This window comes from Austrofundulus limnaeus, unplaced genomic scaffold, assembly GCF_001266775.1.
Source record: "Austrofundulus limnaeus strain Quisiro unplaced genomic scaffold, Austrofundulus_limnaeus-1.0 Scaffold110, whole genome shotgun sequence".
Classification (NCBI taxonomy): Eukaryota; Metazoa; Chordata; class Actinopteri; order Cyprinodontiformes; family Rivulidae; genus Austrofundulus; species Austrofundulus limnaeus.
In genome coordinates, this window is record NW_013952512.1 from 1,312,281 (window position 1) to 1,327,018 (window position 14,738).

Sequence of the window (14,738 nt, forward strand, 5' to 3'; positions counted from 1 at the left end):
TTTGTTATTTTGACAAAATATTCCTAAAATGCAGATGTGACCCAAGAATGGCCCTAAAGTGTCAAATGTTGCTGCTGAATTTGCTATTTTTGCTAACAATAAAATGTTATGTAAAAATGCTGAAGACTGAGCAATCTAAGGAAAGCAACAATTTCTATTCATGTTAAGTTAATTTGAACTGGCCTTTAGCTAGTTGGCCTCTTAGATTAATAATCCTGTTGAAATAAAGTTTATTTCTCCATAGACACTGTGTTTTAAAAGCTATGGGAAAGTATTAAATCTATTACAAAGATAATTAATACATCTGTTTATTTAAATGAGTGTCAGTAAAGTAAAAAGGAAAAAAAAAACAGTTTCCAACATTTTGCTCAGAGATGTTTTGCTTCAACATGGTAGCTGACCAATAAAGTATCTATTTATTGTTGATTGGATAATTTAATCTTTCCTATTAGACTAATGAGACCATGGGTCAGTGACTGTGAGTAGTTTATTTTGTGTTTAACAACTGTGACAAATTTGTGTTCTAAAAGATTCAGCAAACAGATGTCCCTAATTAAGAACAGAGTAAGATATTTGGATCAGTGAGTTCTATTTTTATATTTTTGGTTTAAATATTTAATATTTAAACATTTAAATATTGTTTTATTGCATTGAATCTACAGTTCCTTACTATGAAACGCTGACCTCACACTGAAAATAACAGCCTGTCATTATAATTACATATAAAATCTCTTTTACAACTTTTGGTAACTGTAAAGTCAGATATTTATATTTAAAATATATTGCTCTAGGAGGTTCTAACAAAAAAATAGTAATAAAATAAAAAAACAGATCTGTTGAAGTGGAAAAGCATTAGGTGTGAGGATAATTTATCACTGTGGGTTTGAGGAGGGAAAAACCCACAAACTTACAGATGGAAAATGAATTTTTGAAAGAGGCAACTTTAACTGAAAACCAAGGCCTGTGTCCAACTTAGCAACATGTACATTCACTTTATTATGGTTTCATTAACACATTTACTGTATTCAATCTGAAGGCCTAAACTGACCTCATGCATCATAATGTAATGATGCACACCTGTTAAACTATAACTACAGGTTACTGAAACACAGCAGATACCTTTCATACAGATACCTTTCATGCATTTCATGTTCAGTAAAACACTGACTGATTGACATGAGCTTTCAGTATCTGAGATGTATGAAGTTCCTGTCCCAGTGTAAATTGTCAGGACTTGTTCTTCAGTTATACAAGGTAAAAAAGCATCTCCATCCCAGAACTGTCAGTCTGATATGGTACATAATGTTCACCTCTACTCCCCATTGAAAGTTAAAGCGTTATGATTTAAATTTATTGTTATTTTTGCTATTTCTCTTTTTCATTTATCAAGGAAAAATGTGGTTGTGCCAGAAGCATATTAGCACTTTGGATCCTTTGTTGCATTCTTATTACGAATTGCCTACAGCTGCAGCCAAGACTACCTCCATAACCCAGATTTACTGGACCTGGGTGTTCTGGTATGTGAGCCACCAAAAACCAAACTGAAACCTTTCCTTGTTTCCTGTTTTTGTTAATTAATATATTAATACATTTCTTACATCATGAGCTTTGAAACTTCGACGAGGCAATAAAATAACCTACAACTGCATAAATCAATATTTTAAACGACCCTTTTGTTATTAATCGCACTTATTGTCATGCAAACATTAATTAATGTGGCCTGTGAGCTCGACATCTTTTAATCATGTGTCAAGTCGTGCTTGGATAGTTCCAAAGCAAACATACTTTGGCATGACATTGGCAGCTGAGTTGACCTGAGGTCACATATGAATGTGTTTACACAAGTAGAAAAGTTGTACGCCTTTCGAACAAGATGTACTATTAGTCTTGTGCTATAGGAAATACCTTTAGGGTGGTAAATATTTAAAGTTTCCACATTTTGTAAATGGTTCATAAGGATGTGTTTTTAAAAGTGTAAATGCGTTAAAATTGGTAAAGAGTATGATGTATTGAGTGAATGTTTAACTAAGACTATAAATAAAAATAAAATGTTTAAATTATTTTCAGCTTTTGTCTTGATTTTGTTTTGTACACCTTTTTTGCCTTGGCTTTTGCTCCAGTTTTTATCCAACTCTATCAATCTAAGAGCCCATAAAAAGAAGCAAAATAACTTTACACACGAGCCAAATATCCTTGGAGCTGCGCCAGATTCAAATGTGTGCACAAAAGACTTACGCATCATCTTCTATATTTGACTTTACTGTTAAGTAAGACTTAACTGTTATTTCTACGAATAAACAGAAGTGCGTTTTTGTTTATTCGATAGTTTTATTGGTGTAATTACTTCCATTAAAACTCAAATTAAACATTTAAGTTTATGCTTTGGACACATAAATTAGTCTTTCAGTGTAAGTTTTATTTGCGAAATATAAGCAAGACACTATTCTGAAGAAACATTTTTTTATACAAGCCCAGCTTGATTTCTGTTTTACAAATGTCCTCCAAGGCGTTTCCAAAGGTTGTGACTGCCAAACTCTCTTTTAACCTCACAAATGGCTGTTCCACTGAACAAAATGACTCAGACATGTTAGAGTTGACTTTAACCACCTCATACTTTGTAGTGCAAACTAAAGACAAAATATTTAGATTTCAATCGAGATACTTTAAGCTCTTAAAAATTATGAAGTAATGCTTACAACCTAGTTACTTTGTAAGGACATAGAAATGACTTTTCATGCTAACATCATTTATCTAACCAAAAGCATTTTATTGTAGAATGTTTGGAAAACAGAAAGGAGAATGACTGGATTTGGTTACATCATTCCGATTATCACAATCAGCCAACAAAAATGTAAACAACACCTTAAAAACTCAAAGCAAAAAAAGGCAAAAAATAAAATAACAGTTAAAATGATAAAGCACAATGCTTGTAATCCATTAACGTGTTAAAAAATAAACCTTTCCAAACAACTTGCAATATTTCCCTTAGAATTTACCTCTAACCAAAACCATACCAAACAAACAAAATTAAATGTTTTTAAGATTGGTCAACTGGCTTGAAAATTCCTTGCCCTAACCTTCCACATCATCAAATTAATCAAAAAATATCCATTTATCTTCTAGCACAAGTTGAATTTAAAGGTCCATGATATATACACTAAAAGCACCATTCCATTTATATTTATGACAACAGGTTTTTTATTTATTTATTTTGTCAGCAACTCATTTTATTTCAGAACTGACACTTTAGATTTCTCTTCTGTGTGACATCAGTTTCAGACTCAGTCTGTCTCCAACTTTTCAAGGAAGACGTTATCACCCGTCCACTCTCAGATTCTTCCCCGCCTCCTGTTGGCGTCTGACAAAAAATAAATAAATATAGACGATAAATAAATGTCAGTCATGTCGCACATATAATCATCTGAAAATGAAATCTGCTGTGCATGGAAGCTTGGAAAGTCTATATGCTGTGATCTCATCTCTCTCCATATGGCAACATGAAGCTCAGCACAGCAGAGGCTGGGAGAGATGACTGTCCCCATAAAACCTCTGAGCCAATGTGGATGCTTGGCTTGAGATGAGCCTCGTGAAAAAGTTATGTGAACTGCAGCTGCAGAGGCAAAATAAATATCAGCTTAGCCTTTAGCCATCGTGGTGGCAAAGCAAACGAACGTTAAGGAATTGTTTGACTTTATTTTTTTGTAAATACGTTTAGTTGTTTTCTTGCCAGGTTTGGGAGAGAAGACTGATACCATCCCTCCGTCTGGAAAGTGTGATTCAGCAAACGGCTGGCTTAAGTGAGCACAAGAACTGGAAAATGAAGGACTCAGCCAAGCCAGCCTGTACAAACACAACCCAACACACCTACCAGGAGCTCCAAACTTTATTCATTAGTGTTTATTAAATCTGTGAAGTGTAGAGACAACACATTGTGGTTTTACACAAGGTTAAGTACAGGCCTGCCTCTCAGCTTGAACCCTAAGCAACATTTTTTTAAATATTTTTTATTGAGGTTGCGAGGGAGCAAATGGAGATCCAGGAGGCTGATTCAGTCTGACCCAGGCCTTTTCCATCAAATAATCCCCAGTGAAATACATGCTCTACTATTAAACTAAGAAGCAAAACTGATAAATTGTGAGCTCCAAACCTTCAGATAATATTAGATATAAAACCAAGCAAATTCTTTATGCTTCTTTTACCCCCTTTTTCAACTTTGGGCAAATTTGCACAAACAAGGGTTTTATCAGTCTTTCATAACCTTTTTTGCAAGAAAACAAGCAGTTTGAGAAATTTTCTCAAAATGTCAAACAATTCCTTTAGTTACACCCTCATGGGGGTGTAGTACATTTATGATGCAGGGCAGACATGATGACATAAGGATGCAAACACAGACTTGAACCGACAGCCACAAAAAGCTTCAAAATAAAATAAAATGATTTCACAACAAGTATTGATCTATTGTTTTGTTTCACTGATGTTTAACCTTGTTTTTTTACCTAATACTTTTCCAGGTCTAGTTCTTTTTTCTATAAAAAAAAGTAAGCAAATATAAACATCACACATTAATAAACAACTATTTATCTGAGTCTGGGAACTACACAGATGGCGAAGACTCACTTTGGATGACTTTGGTGAGTCGCTCAATGTCAAAATCGGTATCCCCTTCAATGGTAAATTTTGAAAGGTCAGTTCCTGATGGAAAAAGAAAGTTCTTCTTAAGTGAAACAACATTATCTGAGAAGCAATAAATGTCGTATTTTACAAGTCACTCTCCTCTGTGACTTCATTTTAATAGCATAGTCTGCTTGTACAAGTACAAACATTCTAAAGGAAATGTATTCATTTCCACTGGGAGCTTTAACGACAGCAGACATCCTGAGAGATGTGCCTTAAAATGCTTTTACCTTCCAGGGCGATGTTTGTGGTACCAGTGCTGACGGAGTACTGAGGGCCTGGAATCAAAAGCATCCCTGAGTTTTTGCAATGATTAAACAGGTGAGTATTTTGACAGATTGAGGTAAGACAACTCACCCGAGACAACCCTGGTGACCTTGGTGATGGAGGGTTGACCTTCAATAACCCTTGTGACCTTGCTGATTGAAGGTTCACCTTCAATAACCCTGGTAACTTTGGTGACTGTAGGCTTGCCTTCGATGACCCTAGTGACTTTGGTAACGGAGGGTTTCCCCTCTATAACTCTTGTCACTTTGGTTACTTCAGAAGCTTGAAAACCAAAGAAACAGTTCATTTTATTTAACTTGTTCGACGGTTTGATGCATAGATTTCATCCATTTTGTCAGCAAAATGTGAGAAGACCAAAAATGTTTTGGCAAAATGTGATTCATGGCCTCCCTTTTTAAAATGAGACTTGATTTTTCTGCTTTCTGATAACATTTTGCCAAAACATTACACATGCAAGTGTATCATTAAAATGCATATCTAAAAAATTGTAAGAATCCCTTTGGCATAGTTGTCTTTAATTAGAATTACCTTCATGGACAACATGTGTGATGGTCTTTTCTAAGTAAAAAAAATAAATAAATAAAAGAAATAAAATCAATAATAAGTGCTCTGCTTTGGAAATCCAGAACACGTCCATATAAGTAGAGTAGAAAGTACTTACTCATAAAGGTGAGGGGTATTTCCTGATATATGTACCCTGGAACATACTTTAAAACAATTGAAATTTGTCAATGGATTGAAATTATGTTAATATACTTGGCACAAAAAGGAAGTAAATTTGTGTTTGATAGATTATTTCTTTGCTGTAACAATGCTTCTTGGCAATAAATCTTAGGATTGGTACCTGACTGGCAGCACCTGGGGTAGAAGCTCAAAACAAGTGCCAATAGCAACAGCAAGAAGCTGTTTGGCAGAAAAGATTTGGCAAATTTTTCCTGTGTGCAACCCACAGACTCAGCTCTACTGATCATTCCACAAATGCATGTTCCTTACAAATGTGACACCATTTAAAAGGGAAATTAATAGTCTTTTCAACGATTTAAGATTCACCGCCAAGAAGCATTGTTACAACAAAGAAATAACCAACCAAATACTTTCCATACTTTTTGTGCTAAATTTGTTTAGCAAAAAATATGCAAGAACTATGTTCAAAAAAGAAACACCTTACTTTTTATAACCACAGGTTTTAATAAAAATTTGATCCACCTTAATTTGCAAATAGGTAATGAGTCTCCTCAGCAGTGTAAAGAGTTCTTGGTTTCCAACAGGAATTTCTGGAAGCCAGCACAGGGTGTTAGTATTTTAGGATTTGACTGCGGTTCCAAAAACAAGTGTGCGATTTGACATATTTAAAACTGGATGTGAATATAAAAGGTTCAGGGGAAGAAATTCTTACCCTCAGAGAACAAAAGTTGGTCGACAAAGTGAATGACGCCATTTGTGGCCATGCTATCAGATGCTGTGAGTTTGATAGAGTTCACCTGCACAATGTCTTTAGCCTGAGGTAAACAATTAAAACAATTATAGATAATTAAGTTTGGCAGGAATCACAGAGAAATTTTAATGTGTTTGTTGTGGCATCACAAGTAATCCAGACATGAAAACTCATAAATAACTTCTAAATATAAAGTTGTGTTTCAACTCTTTATATAACATCAGAAAAAGCATGAAGATTAACGTTCTGTGGTCAGTTGTTTTTTCATTTAATACCTACAGATTTCACTTTGAGATTGGTGCCCTGGAGAGATTTGAGAAGGTTTGTCACTCCAGACTCCAGTCCATCACCAATGACAATACCATGGCTGAAGTGGTACAAAAGAATGTTTCTGAGAGCATTAACGTCACCTGAAATGAACAATGGCAAACACATAATATATTAATTTACATGAATGCCAACTGGAATCATAAGTAACTAAAATAGATCAAATCATTATAAACCTACTTTTCAACAAGCTTATCTCTCTGTCACTTATACCAGCAAATGCTTTGTCACTGGGGGCAAACAGAGTAAAGCCTCCATCTGTTTTGAGCAGGTCTGTCAGCCCAGCAGCTTCCATTAGAGACAAAAAGATCCTAGAGCAAAAGGAGGAAGAAAAATACAAAACTGGGCTGTTATTAAAAACCACCAAAGGCTAACAAACTGCACTGACAGCACTTAGTCATTTTTATATGGTCAATGTGGAAAACGAGATGTAGCAAAAAAAAAAAATTTAAAACCAAAATTGGTTGTTGTTTTTCTTTCCACTCAACACACTTTTTCTCCTTTGCTTACTTGAAACCTCCATGTCCTGTTAAAATCTCAAACATGGATTTTTCTGATGGTTTCAACATAGCCCCCATGAGATGAAGGGCCCCGTTGCTTCCTTCTTTGCTTCCTCTGATCATGCAGGAGTTCTCAATGCACACAGCCTGCAGACAAAATCCACAAGTTAAACGCAAGTGTGGATGAGATTGCTCAAAAATAGTATGATGATAGATGGGAAAAACCACAGGAGCAGGGTACGTTGTGTTCATTTAGTGGTATACATTCATAGTTTCTGGGAACAGCTTCTGAAGAGATGACATACCGTGCGGTAAATGAAGACCCTGAGAGTCTTTCCTCCGAGGGTCTCCAGTGTCTGACCGTTGTACAGTTGCCCCAAACCAAACTTGTTCTTTACGATGTGGTTTTCCAGGATAAGTTTGAGATCCCTTTGATCCATTGACATCACTTCATCTGCAAATACAAAAATAATATTTCCTTTAATAAGTTAAACCGCTAAATTGTTCTTATCGCAGTAATACAGGAGTAGCAGCTAAAGTATTTAGAACCAAGGCTTATTTGCTAAGTTTTTATTTGTGTGTTACTTATGTAACAATATGACTTTGTCAATGGCAAATGAAGACAAAAGATTACCAAATTTGCCAATGCAAATATCACTTTAATACTGTATGTTTGTTTTAGGACTTTACATCTTGTAATACAAACATTCAAGTATTCTGGTGTCTAAAAATCATTGCATACCTACTGTACTTTCCTGATTGTCATGTCCAGTAAAAGAGACATTAAACAAAAACATACATTTTAGAGTAGCTCATGTATCTTAAATACTTTAGCTGGATTTTTTATTATTATTATTGTGGGAAAAACCTACAGAGTGATCCCATACAAATATATTTGCAAGTGAAATTAAAATGATTTTAAATGTCTTCAGACTGCACCTGAACAAGCATTCATTTTCAGCTGCCTGCTGAGTGGAAAACAGAAGGGCGCACAGGATATAACAAGTCTATGTGACTCACCAGTAAAAACAGCATTCTGAAGACCAAGCAAAGTGTACTCTCCTTCTGCTGACATTTCAGAAGAAAGACCAAGTTCAGCCACCATGTCGCCATAGGTGGATAGTGAATCTCCCAACAGCTCCATTACCTGTTTAGCTATTATAAAAAAAAAAGAAGACGCCAGTAACATATGAATGACAGAATATAATTTTGGGTATGTCATATTAAATGTTGAACTGGAAATGGGAGACTAACCTGAATCTGGAAGAAGTACTTGGTCAATAAGATGAATGACACCATTTGTAGTAACAATGTCCTTTTTGAGCACCATTTTGATGCCATTGACTGTCAGGCTTTCACCATCGCAGCCAATTTCAATGTTGTGTCCCTCCAAAGTCTCATAAGAAGTTCCAGCCAAGATGGCCTCAGAGCACTGGACAGAGTCCAGGAGGTGGTACTTCAACAAAGCTGAAACAAGATCATGCCTTTTAATTTGGTATGTGGTTAATTTGTGTATTTAAATGTTCGTTTGAGATTTTCACAATATATATTTATTTATCCTGTTATGCTGCTGCTGAATAAGTACTGCTTACTTTTCCTTGCAGGTTCTTGTGTGATGAATTGATTTGACACTATGTTTAACTTTGTATAAAACAATTCGGATCTTATATAGTAAGCTCGGGTAAGGGTATGTTCCCAATTTGTTCAGCCTGCACAAAGAGGCTTCCTGCTACTTAGTGCCTATACAAATAAATCAGGTAACGCTTTCTTTTATGGTACCCTTATTACCATGTAATTACAAGGTAATAAAAATGTTAATTAAATGTATTACTACCTTATTACATGTAATTACGTGGTAATTAGGGTACAATTTTACTATGTAATTGTCTGCAGTAATGTAGCACTTACCTGGAAATGTATTACAATTCACTATGTAACACCTAAATAAGTAGTAGGTAATTTGGACAGTTTTAAAGTTATATTTTATTGCAATTAACCACTAGCCCCAAAATTTAGTTGCATTATTTTGGTTATAAATATAGTGTTGAATTATTATTGAATAGTAATTTGAATGTAGTTACCCAATAAAGGTAGTTTTAGTAACAGTAGTTTTTCTTTAGTACCCTCAATACCATGTATTTACATGGCAATAAGGTAGTAATTACCATTTAATTACATTTTTTTTAAACCTTGTAATTACATGGTAATAAGGGTACCATAAAATAAAGCGTTGCTGTGCATACTGTACATCCTAAGACTTGATCCATCTTTTCTTTCTTTAACATTTTAAGTTCCATATTCTTTCTGGCACCTGTTGTTTTTGACCAGAAACAAGAACAATTCAGTTTAGTTGTGGACCTTCCTGTTTACCTGAAATGATATAAAAAACAGCTTTTGCAAAATGAATGGTTTTACCTTTGAGAACTTCCTTATCACTTAAAAGTCTTTCCAGGGTATTGCTGCCAAGCTTATCAAAGGCATCATTGGTGGGGGCAAAGAGAGTGTAGTGTCCTGGCGAACCCAGTTTTTCAAGCAATCCAGCATTTTGAACCATGTCCTAGAAGATGGTTTTACAGGTGATGCTTGGTGAACTTCAATACATAATAAAAAAAAGTGGAAACATTTGTTTAGCTATACTTACATTCAGAGTTGTCAAGTCATCACTGACTTCGATGAAATCCTGGATGGTGGTGCCAACACTGCTGATGACACGGTCAATGACATGCACAACTCCATTGGTGGCAACCTGGTTGCCATAGATAATTCTTGCACAGTTTACAGTCACCACCTGCACATTATAAACACTTTAATACTCTGCAAGCGTGTTAATTTATATAATTACAAGTGGTCTATTGTGCCAATACTTACTCCATTGGGATAATGGTTAATGTAGAGACCAAGGTCGTTGTACATTGATTTGAGTGTCAGCCCATTCCTTAAATCTTTGGTCACTAGCCGTTTGTTGACCATGTGATAATGTAAGGCATTGTACAGTTCAACGTTGACATTGCTAACCAGTGCAGATCTTACTGACTGTAGGACAGTAAGTACAAAATGTTAAGATCTTCCAGACAGAGATGTAAAAGAAGTTTTTATATTTTGTCCTGACTCACATTGTCCAAATCCTCCCAGGCCTCATTGCTGGGAGCAAAGAAAGTGAAGGATCCTGGCCCCTCAATTTCAGGTCTTAGTTTAGAAATATCAGCATAGTTTCGGGTTGCAGTGGCCATCACAAGACCCAGACTCCCGTATACATGGTCAATGGGAGCCACTGAAAAAGAAATGAGTTAGGTTTAATGTCAGAACAACTAAATGAACAGTTGCTTAAAAAATGGCCAATAAAATTTCATTGTGTTTTATTTATTCTTTTGAAATTTAAAAGCAGCCAGAATGTGGCTTTATCCAACTTTTGTACACCTGTTTTGTTTTTGAACAGAAATTACCTGCAGGGCAGCCACGCATGCCATCCAGCTTCATGTATCCTGGGCAGCACTCATAAAGCACAGTCCTGCAGGGAAAAACAAAACATACATATCACAAATACGCATATTCCACCTCCTTCCAAATAGTGTTTGCGAGAATCTTTCCCAATGGTTGTAAAAGAAATTTGGATTTTGTCACAGCTGATATGTTTTCTGTTGAATCATATGGTGATGGTGAAGAGACTTTTATGTTTCCAGATGTATCTTATTATCTCCTGGTTTATTCCAGCAAACCATTTCATCCAGCAGTTTGAGCCAAAAATGTAATGGGAAGGGTACTTTGAGGTTTATGCTACCAACACAGTAGTAAAATGTTACGCCAAAATCCTATTTTGAAGCAAATTGGTGTGGACTTTTCTTGATATTTGATCAAATGCAAGCTTGGCGTTCAGATAGAGTTGTTCAACACAACAAACAGTTTTCATTAGCTTACTCTATGTCTGTGCTAAAAACAACTTTAACCATTCTTTCATTATTAAAAACCCAGTCCCCAAAGTAGCTTTAATTAGACACAAGTGTTTTTATTCCTTTTTTTTTTTTTTTTGCTGTTGCCATTATTGTTTTGTTAGTTTTTTTTTTCTTTACTGGTTGAGGAACAAGTGACGACTGGTCTCTCCTCCTCATTTCATCTTTTGCCCAATATCAAAGCCCGGAGAGCATTGTAGAACTCAAAGTGCAGCTGTGCAATAAAAACATGACTTGCATCAGCATGTTCAGCCATATTGGAACTACAACAGTGACTTCAACCATGGAAAAACTATGTATGTCTAATCCTAAATAACTCACAGGATATTCTGAAAAAAAAATCCCTGAAGACACAAGAAAAACTTTCTTGTAACTATTAGGGTTAAACAGTACCATATGTACCCAGATTTTGCTGCAGATTTTATTGGGGTAGTTTACCCTGTTTTTATTGTAAAGGTTACCTCTGATCCAACATTTAGCTTAATGCAGTTAGAGAAATTATTATAAAAACTGTTAACAAGGTAATGCCTTTGCATTTTATATACAAATTCCTTGTTAATCTCTTAGTGTAAAAATAAAATCAAACACATTTGTCTATAAATTCTATGATGATCCCACAAAATGTAAAATGATGTTAATGTTGCAAAGTGTGGTGAAGTTTAGGCTTTTTATTTTAAATTGGTACAACAGGAAAGTTCCAAAGTTCTATTTTGTAGTGGACATTTGTGACTGAACTTACATAAAACTGCTGTACACAAAGTATGTATTGTTTAAGAGTGCAGCCTAGAGAAACTCAACAAATGTTCCAGGGACACTTGCTTATTTAAAGCCAGACACTATTAGTATTTTATTGCTACAAATCAAGATCCTTAAACGATCAAGAGTTAAGACTTTTGAAAGCAGAAAGTTTACTGAGGAATGCTTTTTCTTCTTTTATCCTCCACTGATGTTTCTAACAGTGCACTACTCCAGGGTCATGGCCAGCCGCATGTCTAAAACATCTGTATTTGAAGTAAGGTTGAATGGGGTTTCAGAGACTGAGATGATCTCACATGAAGCCCACTGGGGCAGAGTCAGCAGAAGTCTGGTTGTATTGCTTTCCAACATTGACGGATTGTGTCTGGCAGTAGAACAGGAAACTCTTGACCATCAGTGACTTTATGAAACTACTGTTCCACTACAAATCTTGATATCTTTGTTATAAAGTACCCCCTTTATAATGTAGTCTTTGTTAAAGTACCCTCTATCTGATGTATGTGGGTTTTTTTCTAATGAGATACATCGCCAGTGGGCCGTCTGAAAGTCTAATGGTAAAGTTTTCTTGGACTCAGACATGAATTGGAAGCAGATCTGTTCTCTCAGTGAGTTGAAAAGAAATACTTTGGCTGTTCAGCCCTGTTGGACCAATATGAAAAGCACAATTCAAGTCTTTGTCTCAACCCATCCTGGTAATAACCTGAAGTGATTGGAATGACAGTAGCATCTTTTTTAATTTAGATTGACGTGGCGCTATATCTTATTGCATTTGATCCTAAATGAAGAAAACCAAGACAGAAATATTTTTGTAGTTCTGTCCCACTTATCTTTATTCATGTAGGGTCCTTAAAAGGCTGATGTATTGATGCAAACATAGCAAGTACTTTTCTTTCTTTTTTAATCCTTTACAGCAGGGGTCCCCAGACTTTTTCCTGGAAGGGCCACATAACTTTTCCCTTCTCTGGTGGGGGGCCGGAGTCAGTTTGTAACAGAAAAAGTGTGACTATTGCAGGAGTGCCTAAATGTAAAATTTTATTGTTTTCCAGAAAGCACAATCAAATAACCCTCTCTGGATTCTTCACAGTATGTATTCTGCTGAGCTAACCGTCCACTTTTTAGCTTTGAGAGTTTGTTTGCTCGCATTTGGCCTTGCAAACTATCATACTTGTCTTTGTGATGGGATTCATAGTGTCGCTGCAGATTGTATAGTTTGAATACCGCCACCGCCTCTTGACAAATGAACAAAAAAAAAAATAATCGTTTGTCCACTGCAGCTTAAATGCCCTGCATTCTGAATCAATTTTTCTCTTACCTAATCTTTTCACCATTATTCCGTTCTCTCTCTTTGAGAGGGGCGGGTTTAGGATTTTTTCTGGGGGTTGCCAGATAGGGGCACAGACCGCAGAAGGGTGGAACAGAATGTCACGTTATATGCGTTTATGTATGAAATAGTTACTAACTAATAATAGTTAATAATGAAAATAGTTCATAACTAAGGAACATTTTATTGCAAAAGTCCAACTTTATAATCAAATACAAATACACATATATGAAAAAAATAACTAAATGCTCTCTGGTATTGTTCTGGGGGCCGGACCAAATGGGGAGGCGGGCAGGATCCGGCCCACGGGCCGTAGTTTGGGGACCACTGCTTTACAGCTATTAGTTTGTTCTCTTGAACCCCTGCAGATTGTGTCTAAAGTTGCTTTCAAAGCAGGAAATGTCAGACATTGGGAATTTGGGGGGAACAATAACAGAGCCAGTGGTAGTGGGTCCCACTTCAGCTGTCTTTAGTTGAAATATTTTTTTATAACCTTAATTGTATTTATTTACTGCACATGCTGAAAGTTTAGCTAGTTTTTTGGAAAAAAAAACAACTTTGGCCTTAATGCCTTTTGATTACTAATATAGAACAATCCTTTTGAAGGGAAAAAATATTTTAATGGGATACTTCCACCTGTCAGGTTCAGTGAAATGAGCCAGTTATGCGTAACTAAAGACTTAGTTATGCATAAAGATCAATGTTACTGGAGGTACATTAGAGAGACCCTCATTTGCAGACATGGCTTAGCTCCGTGTTTGAATTCATACAAGCTGATGCTGCTGGAATCATGGCAGAAAAAGAGGTTTTAATGTTTTTCCAGTCATAAATGCATTCAGCATTCTGCAGCCACATCATATCCTAGAATCAGTGGTTCACCACTGTGGCGCCCAATGACAACCAGACATCTAATGTTATTAAATCCCTTTTTGGAATTTATGGGATCTACTACAATTGTCTCCCAGATGAGGAGTTAAAGGCTGCTTCCATAAATGTCTTTTTTATTGTATTTCACAGTAACATAACAGATGTCTGTTGCTGTGGAAAACCCTCCAAAAAAAAAAAAATATGAGAAGACCAAAAAGCAAAGACTGAAAAAAAAAACATTCAGAAACACTTGAGCTAGTTTGATTTTCTTTTTCTTTACTTTAATCATACTTTTTTTTAATTAAAACTTACGCCTTTTTTCCACAGATGGCCCCATGGTACCAATTTCGACAAGTGCTAAAGTATTTCTTCTTTGTCCCCATGACTTGCTGGAGTGCACAGACATTGGGTCTAATGAGATTTGTTGGAAAAAAAGAACAACAATTAAAATAATGCATTTAAAAAAGACATTGTTTACCTGTAAATTACTATTTCAGAAACAGTTCTTCTAAAAAATACGTTGACTGTCAAAAATAAAAACACCCATTTATGTACTTTTGAAACATGACAGTAAAATATCAAACAGGGGTAAGTGTATATTTAACTCCCATACACACAAATTA

At 35.6% G+C, this 14,738-nt stretch overlaps 1 protein-coding gene across 4 annotated transcripts in view; it reads right to left on the reverse strand.

Annotated features, from left to right (window-relative positions):
* Positions 1-2,395: 2,395 nt before the first annotated feature.
* The window catches only part of postnb (periostin, osteoblast specific factor b), a 13,843-nt gene continuing 1,500 nt past the window's right edge, over positions 2,396-14,738 (reverse strand). Inside the window, exons 2-22 of one of the 4 annotated variants that reach the window (XM_014014162.1) lie at positions 14,428-14,526; positions 10,668-10,732; positions 10,338-10,495; positions 10,093-10,257; positions 9,866-10,012; positions 9,640-9,781; positions 8,479-8,691; positions 8,245-8,379; positions 7,530-7,678; positions 7,235-7,371; positions 6,905-7,035; positions 6,677-6,807; positions 6,359-6,461; positions 6,169-6,236; positions 5,624-5,669; positions 5,491-5,520; positions 5,032-5,223; positions 4,905-4,952; positions 4,618-4,692; positions 4,497-4,526; positions 2,396-3,358 (exon numbers count right to left, since the gene is read on the reverse strand). In XM_014014162.1, the coding sequence (XP_013869616.1) occupies positions 3,330-3,358; positions 4,497-4,526; positions 4,618-4,692; positions 4,905-4,952; positions 5,032-5,223; positions 5,491-5,520; positions 5,624-5,669; positions 6,169-6,236; positions 6,359-6,461; positions 6,677-6,807; positions 6,905-7,035; positions 7,235-7,371; positions 7,530-7,678; positions 8,245-8,379; positions 8,479-8,691; positions 9,640-9,781; positions 9,866-10,012; positions 10,093-10,257; positions 10,338-10,495; positions 10,668-10,732; positions 14,428-14,526 (2,293 nt within the window). In that variant the 3' untranslated portion in view covers positions 2,396-3,329. Of the gene's footprint in view, positions 3,359-3,868; positions 4,527-4,617; positions 4,693-4,904; positions 4,953-5,031; positions 5,224-5,490; positions 5,521-5,623; positions 5,670-6,168; positions 6,237-6,358; positions 6,462-6,676; positions 6,808-6,904; positions 7,036-7,234; positions 7,372-7,529; positions 7,679-8,244; positions 8,380-8,478; positions 8,692-9,639; positions 9,782-9,865; positions 10,013-10,092; positions 10,258-10,337; positions 10,496-10,667; positions 10,733-14,427; positions 14,527-14,738 lie in introns of those variants that run through there. The other 3 variants (XM_014014164.1, XM_014014161.1, XM_014014163.1) reach the window with 3 other exon arrangements.